At 33.2% G+C, this 12,596-nt stretch overlaps 1 protein-coding gene across 1 annotated transcript in view; it reads left to right on the top strand.

Moving 5' to 3' along the window:
• The window catches only part of Prip (aquaporin prip), a 29,013-nt gene extending 18,125 nt beyond the window's left edge, over nt 1-10,888 (top strand). The window contains exons 2-7 of the mRNA XM_089714567.1: nt 437-528; nt 776-900; nt 1,213-1,482; nt 4,485-4,649; nt 9,013-9,135; nt 10,151-10,888. Of these exons, the coding sequence (XP_089570693.1) occupies nt 441-528; nt 776-900; nt 1,213-1,482; nt 4,485-4,649; nt 9,013-9,135; nt 10,151-10,189 (810 nt within the window). The 5' untranslated portion in view covers nt 437-440 and the 3' untranslated portion in view covers nt 10,190-10,888. The remainder of the gene's footprint in view (nt 1-436; nt 529-775; nt 901-1,212; nt 1,483-4,484; nt 4,650-9,012; nt 9,136-10,150) is intronic.
• The last annotated feature ends 1,708 nt before the right edge of the window (nt 10,889-12,596 follow it).

Here is a 12,596-nt window from a genome sequence, read left to right as displayed (position 1 = left end):
TGTAGGTAAAATATTCATCATTCAAAGAGTACATAGCTATGTAATGTGTATACTGTAAAGGTAATAAATAAAGTAGGCGAAATGCGTAAATATTGAGTAAGAAAAAATATTAGTTAGGTACGCGTTCTTATCATTTACTGCTGTTACTCTGAAATCTGAATTGAACTCATTTTTTATAGAAGGATAAATAGGAATTAAATAATAACTTCTACTGATGTACTAGATGTGTATTAAAAGTTACATCACATCTAGTTTAATCGCAGATAAACACTTAAACGGCCAGTAGGTAATAATGATTTATCGCGATTTAAATCCATTTACTTTATAAATCTTTAATGGTTACCACAAACAGTAGTGTATATTAAATAACATCATTTAATACCAACAATGTTATAATAAAGTCCATTATAATATCAAGATGTCTTTTTTTTTTCAGAACAATGGGAGAACTCGCACACAAACTCGGTTTGGACGAGCTTTCTGGTGGAGCTTTGGGCATCAGCAAAGCATTACTCGCGGAATTCATCGGTAAGATAAATAATATATTTTCCTTGTATTTTTTTATAAAAATAATTATATTTCAAATGCCTATTTACACGAATATTTTTTTCGGTGACAAAAAGGTTTTGAATTAATAATTAACTATAGATTCGACGAAATCATACCTACCACAGAATAGAGGCAAAAATCTTAAGAAAACTTTCTTCGATTATTAATATTCTGAAACACATTTATTTGAAATATAATCAAATTAATTACATTTTTCTTTATTTAGGTAACCTGTTACTGAATCTATTCGGATGTGGTGCGTGCATCAACGTAACACATGGCTCGGAGGCGGCTCCCAACATCGTCCTCATCGCTTTTAGCTTCGGTCTCGCTGTCTTTGCCGCTGTTTCTGTATGTACTTCGATAATTTTGTTTTTAAATTGAATGAAAAGTAACCAAAACATCTTTAAATGGTAGTTTTTTTGCAAAATTTTACAGCGAACTTTATAAATAGTTCTTATATTCACAAACACTTCAAAATCTACAGTACTTTTCTTTACAGCGTTTAATTTTATTTTTGTTTTTCAACTGTAATCAATATTCCTATTTATTTATTCCTTCAATTTACTTCATTCTTATTGCTCTTACTTATTTACGATTAGTAAGAGGAACAAATCAGTTAACCATTACAAAAAAATACTAATTTATAAATTCTCCCTGCAGGCCATAGGTCACATTTCAGGCGGGCACATAAACCCCGCAGTGACTGCAGGCATGCTATCCACCGGCCGCATCAAGCTAGCTCGCGCTATTCTCTATATCATCGCTCAATGTGCTGGGGCAGCGGCCGGTTCTGGTCTCCTGAAGGCCTTTACCCCGGAGAAAGTGGCGGGAAAACTTGGTGTAACTGGGTTGGGTACAGATGTCACTTCCCTGCAAGGCTTTGGAATTGAGTTCTTTTTGGGCTTCGTGCTCATCTTCGTCGTGTTTGGGGTGAGTGTTGCTAAATTTTTGTAATACATGATGTGATGTAATGAAATGTAATATAATTATAAGTATAGTTAAAAATAATGATCTTACTCTCTTTTTGGTATGGTATCTTCTCAATTTTATTGATAGAATTTTAACGGTAAAAGATAGCTGTCATTGGAATTAATTTCATTTGCAATTGAAAGTTGATAAATGATTCTCTAAATAGCTATTGTTTTAATATAGCGTAACTTATTACTGAAATAAGCACTGGATAGTACACGATATTGTAATTTTAGTACAGTGATAAGTATAGGGGCGGGCAAAATGTTTATCTAACGTAAAATATTACTTCCTTCATTGAAGAATACCTGGAAAGGTATATCTTCTACTATTAGGGTATCTTTATAATGTTTCTATCATATAGATGATAATTACAGACACTCATTCTGGTTATTTTTTTGATTAGATATTGGTTCTATTGATATTACGGGATTCTCCTAAATCGCAATTATTTTAATTAATCATATAGTACGATAACGATAGTACAGATCGCGCGGCGAGAGTTTGGCTTTGACCGTTATTGCGCAGAAATCAGAAATTGGGTATCAGTTATCACTATCAACTATCAACGGGCAATTAGCGGGGTGCGGGGCGGGGAAAAGTATTGTGTGTGTTGCGTATCAATCCCCTCCACCCGAAAGTCAAACCCAAACTCTCGCCGCGCGTACTGTATCTGACTCGTCTTTAAGTTTTCGTAAAACTTGTTTACAACTGAATAATTGGATAGTCATAAAATGCAATAAAAACTAATTTATCGTAATCAGATTAAGATTTACAACAATAAAATAATCTATGATCTATTAATCGATATCCGTTGCAAAAATGCTTAGATCGTATCGTTATATACTTACTTAAATGTCACGATTATTCAGCTATAGAATAAAGACACGATTAGCCACAATTGTCTCGCTCAGGATGTTAAATGATTTGTCTAGTACGTGGTTCGCAATAAACATTAGCTTCCGTGACGAACCGTCATTAGTTGGAGCCTTAGTTGTAGCCGGCACTAATCCGAGATTCTCGTTGAAATATTTGTTACACGGCTATCCGTATAATCAACTATATGTAAAAAGTAAGGTTTACAAACAAAACCTTTAAGACTTAAAATAGGTAGTTTTGTTTTTGTAAATACAAATAAGAGTTATAGATGGTTATAGACGTTGATTGAGTAATTTGTGGTTACAGTTAGAGTTTCTAAGGCTTTATACTCTCAGAGATATTCTTTGTGAATGATTGATACTTATATAATAATAGAATGTAACGATGATTGAATGATAGCTCATCTGGTTATTTCTATTGTAATCCAATATGTTGGTTTGAATTGTACAAGCATTAAGTAATTGTGAAAGCAAACCCTGTGACTAATAAGCTTATTATTTTATTTTTGAGCCTGTGACATATCTATTCAGATGAAAATACTTATTTCATGTACGAGTACGAATACCTTAGCATAAATTTTTGTTTTTGTACGTCATAACAAACGTATTTTAAAAGGAAAGACTTATTTTATGTAGCTAGATAGTAGATACGTGTACGCAGATCCCTTGTCCAGCATATTTTATAACTAGCCATATCCATTCGTAATAAAGCAAGCATCATAATTGGTTTTATATCACTTAATAGCTCCAATAGCACGTATCACGTATGTGAACTTGCCGGACGTATAAAATTACCAACAATTATAAGTCAATAATTTTATCCTCGCTCTTCGCACTTATATGGGTATTTTAAACCCATATAAGTGCATCAACACATTTTAGACATAAAATTGTTATGTGCTTTTGAAATAATCGCAATAATATCTACGTATTCTGTGGTAGTAACCAGTAGTATCATTATTACATAATTTTGACAAAATTAAACAAGATGGAAGGTACCTATACAATTTTCCAATAGCCCGCAGGCGTGTCGTTTCAAGACAATTATTCAGATAACTAAGTAGATTGCCTCCATCGATAATGAGGGTGCGTCAAGGCATTCGTCTGGAATCAGACTGACGATCGCGTGCCTCCAGGCATTACTCGAAGAATTTGCATAATCAATAAATAACGCATAGAAACCACAATGCCATTCCTTAAGACACGGGCATTCATCAAAATACTTCACAAAGACCTTGCTTTTGTTAAGGTTTCGGCTTTGTTATACGTTGACATATTCTGTTGACGGAAACATAATATGCCTATTTTACCAAGATTATACCTATTTATTGCTATGATATCTAATAATTGCCAAGTTTGGAAATAAACCGCGGGTCAACAGCTGGTTATTTAGCATTCTAAAAATGAATTTAGGTTAAGTAAATATCGGCATAGTTTATTTGTTTAGCAGGAATCATTTCGTTACATTTCAGTGAAAAGACAAATGAATTATTTGCGTGATATAGAAACATTTGCGAAATTTTATTTGTAGAGATGACGCTACCACTTCCGTCATTTATTATCTTTTTATTATGAATGCTTTATCCTCGTAATATTTTTGTAAAAACAAGCCCCAATGGTTATAAAACATTTCTGAATCATTTGATTATTCATAGTTTTTAGGATGTTAATCGAAATTAGTATTATCTGTGTCGAAATGATAAAAATACTGAGCTGGTTATTTCAAATTTATTTTATAATGTTTCCATAATGTCATATGTTGCGTGTTTATCTTCTTTTTGTTTGGATTAAATCAGCCTTTATAATAAGCAATTCGATTAATGCAATCAATCAATTCAAATCAATGAATCAATGTAAATCTATTGAGAAAAGAAACTGAGAGTTCTCGGAACTATCTTACCACATTAACACGTTATAGAATACTATACCATATTATATACCCTTAAATATAAGTAATATTGTTACATTAAGAGTGTTTCACACTAACACCATATCCATTGAGGGAGTAGAAAAAAAGGACGGAACAATACTTCCCGTATTTCTGGGGAATATACTATTGTTGGCTAAAGCTCAGCTGGTCCCCAGGTGTGCGACCCCAACAAGCCCGACAGCAAGGCCACGGCGCCCCTCGCTATCGGCCTCACAGTGACATTGGGACACCTTCTAGCTGTGGACTATACGGGATCCGCTATGAACCCCGCAAGGTCATTCGGTTCTGCACTCGTTGCTAATGAATGGGCTGATCATTGGGTAAGAGATTTTGTTATATGTATTTGTTTATTTTAAGTTTATTGTGTTTTATGTTGTGACTTTTCTGCACTACATTAGCTATATATGAACCCTGCTCCTTCGATTTGGCGTTGGTAGGTAATTAAGTAGTAGTAGTAGTAGTAGTGTAGTAGGTAAGTAATAAGATTATGCATGTTTATGTTTCTTGTGTTTTTTTGTGACTTTTTTAGCAGAGATGCCTTAGATTTAGTTCGTTTTGATTAAGGATTTCCAGCAACCTCTACACTTGACATTAGGATAAGATTGCTGAGATTGTTTACAAACAACTTCTGAACCGGTCTGAATGATTTCAATAGATTCATATTAGGTACCTATAGGGGCTTTATGTTGTTCATCGGTCCGAATTATGGTGCAAAACTGGTTTTGCCAGTCCCATTCAACTAAAAATTAAAGGGGTTATCTTTTCGATATTTTTAGTATGTGATAATACCTAAATTAATTTATAACCCAATTACTTAAAAGCCGTTATATTTTAAGTTGTAAATTCCATTTCTTATATGATAATACTTCTCGCGGTGTAGATTCAGCACGTAAACTTTACAACCATACAATTTACATTAAAAATGATTTCAGCACAACAATGTAATCGTTATACAAAACACCAATTGACAGCAGTGTTAGCAACCTGAAGTGAGCTGATTATCGTACCAGGGGCGTAAAATTATCGTACATTAGGCGTTTTTGGTTCAAAATTATCGTACTTTTTAGAATAAAGTCAATTATAAATAAATAAATCATATAAATTGTAATATTGATAAGTATGCAAGTTCTCTATAGTTAATCTTTGTTTAACTACCGCTGTCAAATCAACGGGACACTGAAACTCAAACGTTTTACGTGCCTTAATTCATTATACTCTTTGGTTTTACGCGTGGTACCTCGTGGTACAGACTACAGATTCCACCTGAACCGATTCCATTTCCACTTTATGTTCAATAAACGCGCCAAGTTTAAAATTCAATCTGACAAAATTTCACTGTTCCCATGAAAGTTCGATATGAAACACGTCAAAATTTCATATATTTGTATGGGTGAAATGGTGAAATAATATAAATTCTCGAATTTTGCCTGATAGAAATTATCGTAAAATCAGCGTACGATAATAACATGCTATCGTACATCGTACGTAGGCACCAAATTATCGTGTTTGTACGATAATTATCGTACGGTTGGGAACGCTGATTGACAGTACATACGCGTTCCGAAAGCTAGGGTTGCCAACATTTCATCATCAAAATATAGTATTTTCCAAAATAAGGTGTAAAAAATATAGTACATTTAAAAAAAATATAGTATTTAATGGGAAATACAAAAAAAATAGACAAATATATTTTATTACACGCTTTATATTAGCTTCACCTGTATGTTTGTAACCGACTTCTTTGGGCGCGATTTTGACCCACTTTAAACGGCCAGATTTCGTTCAAACTTTGTAGATTTATTGAGGACCGATGACAATACACTAATTTGATAAAATAAATAATAGCTAAAAAAAATAAAAAATACGCTTTTTATAGAAAACCGACCTAAAAGCGTGTTTTTTAGTTTTTTTTAACTATTATTATTTTTATAAATACTATAATTTTTGCACTTCTTGCACTGTGTAACAGCTTTTTGTTTAAAATAAACTAGCTTTCCGCCCGCGGCTTCGCTTTGCCTAAAACATAATAAATATATACTAAAACCCTCCTCTTGAATCACTCTATCTATTTAAAAAAAACCGCATCAAAATCCGTTGCGTAGTTTTAAAGATTTAAGCATACATAATACATAGGGACATAGGGACAGTGAAAGCAACTTTGTTTTAAATTGTCACATTCAATTTTTAGATTAATATAAATCAAAAGCTCATTTTTTATCAATGATACACTACTTCTGTTTCTTTCTTCTCGCCACTGGTAGGTATATGTATATGCGCAATAGGTTATATGACTTAGCCATCTTAACAATGAATAGGCGCGTTCTTATTTTTTTTTAATGAAGGATTTGTTTGTTACATTTGTCGGTGTTGAAAATATAGTACCTATTTTTGCGTACTATATATGTTTTCAACAGTATATAGTACGCAGACCCGAAATATAGTACAATACTATATATTATAGTACGGTTGGCAACCCTACCGAAAGCGCATGATTAATTTATTATTTAACGGTATTTGAATAATCTTTGCTAATTATTATTTCCACCGTGGTCCTTTTATGGCCTTGGTGTACCTAATCAACTTTCATGATTCGCTAACTTCCTCATTCCAATTAGTGAATAACTAAAATATAACACTAATCTTTGTATTTCTTAGAAGTAAATAGGTAGCTGGTAGAATATATAATTATATATTATCATACCGTAAATATAAGTAAAGTCACGCTTATGTACGTCTTGATATTAGGTACTGCTCCAATGCATAATCATAATTCTAGTAACGTAGATATATTTTATACTAGGTTTTCGCCCGCGGCTTCGCCCGCGCAGTCAAAGAAAAACCCGCGTAGTTTCCATTCCCGTGGGATTTCCGGGATTGCATCATTTTCCTGGTATAAAAAGTAACCTATGTCCTTTCTCGGGTATCAAAATATCTCCATACAAAATTTCATGAAAATTGGTTCAGTAGTTTAGGCGTGATTGATTAACAGACAGACAGACAGACAGAGCTACTTTCGCATTTATAATATTAGTATGGATTTAACACTGTATTTAACCCGTTACTCTTATATTTACATACAATGCTCATAAATGTAGATGTGCTGGTAGATTTGGCATCATATCAAAGCGAATTTAACATATTTTATTTTGTTTATGTATTAATTCTTGTTATTCTTGATGTTTTTTCACGATTCTTTAGTGTGTTAAATATTATTGTTTAAGACCTTGTTCCGTCTCGGATGTTGATCTTAGATTCAAGTTCTAGATTGCTGTAAAAGAATTTGTTAAAATCTCGTTTTTATTTAAAACATGAGAATGATCGCGGTTAGGATAACTTTTGATAACTAAAAATGTCATTTTATTTATAAAGTCGTAAAGATCCTATTTATAAAGGTTTTATCCATTACCGTATATGTTTTTTTAGCTTACTTTAGATTATCTTTACGCAGTTCCTATTAAAATTAACGCAAGCCTAACAATTTAAATATTTTTGAGTAACTTTTTTATAATACAACTTTTTACTATACCTGTGATATCATCTACATATTAAGGTTGTAGAGAACCACTCTATAATAATACGCGTAAGCTCCATTTATAGGCACTTATGTCATTATATTCATTATTCTATATAGCTACGCCTATTATGTGGGTTGAAGCGTAACATACTTGGCTTGAGAAAAAGTTTCTTTACACTGAAAATATTCAATGACTAAAATTATGAAAAGGAAAGTCTTTTATTTGTTTGTTTATGTGTAAATAAAGCTCGTAACTACTGTATCGACTTCGAAAAATCAGTCAATAGAAGTAAATGAAGATTATTTTAAGTTACATATAAGTCATAAGCTATCTCTACATAAGCTATTTTTTATCCGGAAGGAGGGGGAAGGGTGAGGCTGGGTTGATTAAATTCAAATATGAATCTTGTTTTATTAATATAATAGATAATTAAGTAATTAACCTTATGGTATTTAATGGATTTCATATGGTTACAATAATAAACGATTTTCCTTTCCTTCTACGAACCGCAAAACAATCTTTATATGTAGTAGGTTTATTACGTAATAGAGCTAGCTAGATTTAGCTTAATAGTATCCTTAATTTGGATTTGAAGTTATCCTGTCGTCTGTACATGACTTGCACATACAAGTTACCCAAAAACAAGAGCTAAAATTAGTTGCTTACTATGACGACAGTAGGATAATTTCTGCAAATATTGTATGATAGTAATAAAAGGTGTGGTTTATTAATGTTCAAAGCATATTATGTAGTTATTATAGTAGACTGTACTGTTTTTTTCACTCACTCACTTCAAAGAAATATGTTGATATCCATATTACGGTGTGCTAAAAAACATAAATTTTCCTGTAAACTAGCGGGGTAAATGTACCCTGCAGTAGTTTTTATACCGTTTCCTTTCGCTGGACACTGTCTATCGCCCTTACTTACATTAATTTATCACAAACTTACTTCAAATTATAGTCACTTATGACTTGTCTGAAGTGGGAAGTGAAGAAGAAGTGTCCATAAACTTTATATATCACTAGTCTAGATGTTCCGTAAAGAAAGGCCTATAAACTCGATAAGACACAGCTCCAGGACCCAGGTGTACCTACTGCAAAGAATATCTACCTCGCCATGTTTAAACAACATATATTTATAATCTCTAACAAATCTCGTATACCAGGTATACTGGGCGGGTCCCGTAGCCGGTGGAGTGGCTGCGGCTCTTCTATACGCGCACGGCTTCTCTGCGCCCCCCCATGAGCCAGCACCACGCTACAGACCAGTTGCTGCTGATGAGAAGGAGGTGAGGATATACAAACATACATACATTCATACACTAGCACACGCTTCATGCTCATTACAATACTATTTTTTATTAACACGCTAATAGAGAACAAACAAAATATATTCATTACTAGCGGTCCGCCCCGGCTTCGCCCGTGGTACATGTTTACGTTTTCTCTAAATAAGAACCATCCTCGTACTTCAAGGAATATAATAAAAAAAGAATTATCGAAATCGGTTCAGCCGTTCTCGAGTTATGCGTTTACCAACACATTTTGCGATTCATTTTTATATATAGACTTTAGACTATGTGCTCACTTCTCGACACTCGTTGTTCATTTTTCATTCCTCACTGCTGGGTAGTCACAAATCTACTTGCACACGCTAACTACACTTAACTCTACACAGTTATACCAGCTCTAACACTTCTATTCCTTCCAAACTACAGAGTACACATTCAAGTACACTCAGTATTTAGTACTCACTCCACTAGTACACATTACTCGATACTTTGTGAGTACCAAACTCACACTAACAAGTCACAGCACAGCATTATTGTAGTTGTAAGTATTGCACACAGTTCAATACTGACTGGCTACTATTGCATGCTCTAGCTGAAACATCATACTTATTTGCACACTAATAGCTAAAACTCACTATTTAAAGGTGAAAAACTCATTTTTTCTAACTCATTGCTACAATGACTAATGCTATCTAACTCATTTACAAGCGCACTGGACGCCTTGCGACTACAGCGTGGACTGTTGAACAGACCGTAAGCAAACATACTCATGAAATAAAAAAAAATCATATTTATCAATACCTATTTTTTATTTGGAAATCAATCACGTAAATGATGATGATGAATGTAACAGAAAATAGAGAAGAACATTGAATTTTAAAACATGTATTATCATCATCATATTACGTATGAGCAAATTTATCATTAATTCCTTTGCCAAAAAAAAATAATTTCATTCACTATCATCTCTATAAAAAATGCAATTTTTAATAAATAATAATATGTATTTCAGCTGAAGAGACTGGACGGTAAAGGCGAAGACATGGCGTGAGTGCGCGCGCGCAGACTGTGGCCGCTTGAGCCCGTCTCGGTGCCCAGTGACACGCGCAAATACAGAACATACAAACATTTCTACGATCGAAACCATGTGTAATCAAAAAATAAAAAAAAATACAGAGATTTATTTCCGAAAAAAAAGATCACTTTTTCCCATAATTTTGCTCAAATATACAAAAAAATCTGAATAAATCTCATTAAATATAATACTGCCACCGACAACGATAATTATATTTTATAACGCTATAGTTTTGGTATATTTTTGGTACAAAAATATTACCCAAATAAATTTTCTGAATAAAAAACTTTTTGAAAAATTTTCTCCACTAAATTTAGAATTGTAGAGGCGAAAAATTTTTTCTCGTGCACTTTAACTATTTAAGAACATCTTCCAGTTTATTAAATGTAAGATTTTATACTATTTAATTATCTAATAATTAAGGAAATCATAGTCGTTACTTATTTATGTACTCATTTGTGTGCCGCTTGGGAGAGTGTTTGAGTTTTCAATATTTGGTGTGAAATACAATATTAAGAAAACAGAAACATATAATAAAATCGAATATGTTATTCTATTTCTTCTTCATTTCACCGCTGTTTTACAATTTTTATGCTATATTGTAACTTGTAAGCGATTTGCAGTTGTGTTCATTATTCGTGTTTATCTTGATAATAAATAAATATTTTTTAAATATTTTGTGTTTTATTTCATACAAGCTGTGCACCGAGGCACCCGCATTGCTCGGCTCCTATACGTCTTATTATGATGATAATAGCATTCAGTCTTTATAGTTTACTTTTTAATACATATTTGTTATAAAGGTTTTGGCACGTTTTGGGTTATCACGTAAAAATAAAACATAAGCAATTTGATTTAAGAACATAATGATATTTATTTCGTTTCATAATACATAATATAAAAAAAAGAAAAAATACATTTTTACATACTAAACTTATATTATAGTTGAGCCAATTTAATAGGCAACATTTGACGTCTATCAATTTTATCTTCATAGGGTGGTAACCTGCTTAAAAACATCGATTAAAGCGAATTAATCGATACGGACTTTAAACATTTGTCAATCGAACTTGAAACACATATCAATAATTTATGATGATTTTTATTCCCAAGTAATCAATGCATTCGATTCTAGGTGTCAGATTTCGATTTTTAGAGTAACGTCTCTGGTATTTAAAAAGAAAAAAGGTTTATTGACACAAAATTGTAGCGACGTCAGTTCTTTAAATAAGAAAATGTTTATTATGTTTAGAATGGTTTATCAGTAAAATCAAATCCTAAAATTAGTTGCATCGGTCATTATTATTATAAATATTAGACATGGGGCGGGTACCCGGCATGGATCCGGTACCCGGCGGATCCGGCACTTTTTTGAGGATCCGGCCGGATACCGGGTAATGGGGCCGGGTAATTTTACAGGAGCAGAAAAAAAATTGTAAGTTTTATAATCATTTATTGGGACACAATTTTTAATATTCATATTTTAGTATTGGCAGATTATGATGCAGAAAAGTTAACTTTTCTGCGCGAGCAGCATTTAAGCGGCTTCTTTTTTTTTTTCGTAAACTAGCCCTGCTTCTGAAAATAGCCGCTCACTGTATATGGAGCTTGCTGGTGTGGAGAGATACTTTGCCGACACCTTACTTAATATGGGGTAATGCCCTCTGTTAAATCCCCACCATTTGTACGGATCGGTATTTCTTGCAGCCCTAGCCGTGCTAAAGTAATGATCCAATTCAGAAGCTGCAGAATTTTTTGGTTGAGCTCTGCTGGTTGCCGCTTCGTTATCAGCAGCTTCTTCGAAACAAGACCAAGATAAATCATGAGCCTCGGAAGCCACGTCGTTTGTTTCAGGTCTAGACCTTTTGTTTTGAGAAGGCCCTGCGTCATCTGCGACGACCTATAAGCGCTGCCGGGTACCCGGCCGGGTACCCGGCAAAAATGTGCCGGGTACCCGCCTGACGGGTACCCGGCAAAACCACTACCCGCCCCATGTCTAATAAATATGTAATCGTAATTGAAAAAAGTTAAGCAAATGTGCAGTTCTAACAAAACGAAATATCATGTTATTCTATGTCGTCGTTACTAGGTTACGTTGTTGAATTTTGTTGAACTGTCAAATGTTGCCTATTAAAATGGCTCTACTATAAGTAATATGATACTTTTAACAATTTATACATGATGACTATCAGTCTTGACCTATAAAAACAAATATCTGAATATAAACAAAAGCACACAATAATTTTTAATATCTATTCTTTTTATTCTTTCTGATTTATATGTATAATGCATTCAAGAGTTTTATTACAAGGTATATATTAGGGATGTAACGATACCGATACCGATATATCGGTATCGCCGATAATAAAACAACCGATACCGA

Source organism: Colias philodice, chromosome 3 (genome assembly GCF_061535455.1).
Source record: "Colias philodice isolate Cphi_HAF_F1 chromosome 3, ilColPhil1 Martin Lab GWU primary, whole genome shotgun sequence".
NCBI lineage: Eukaryota > Metazoa > Arthropoda > Insecta > Lepidoptera > Pieridae > Colias > Colias philodice.
This window is presented reverse-complemented; position numbering and strand designations above follow the sequence as displayed.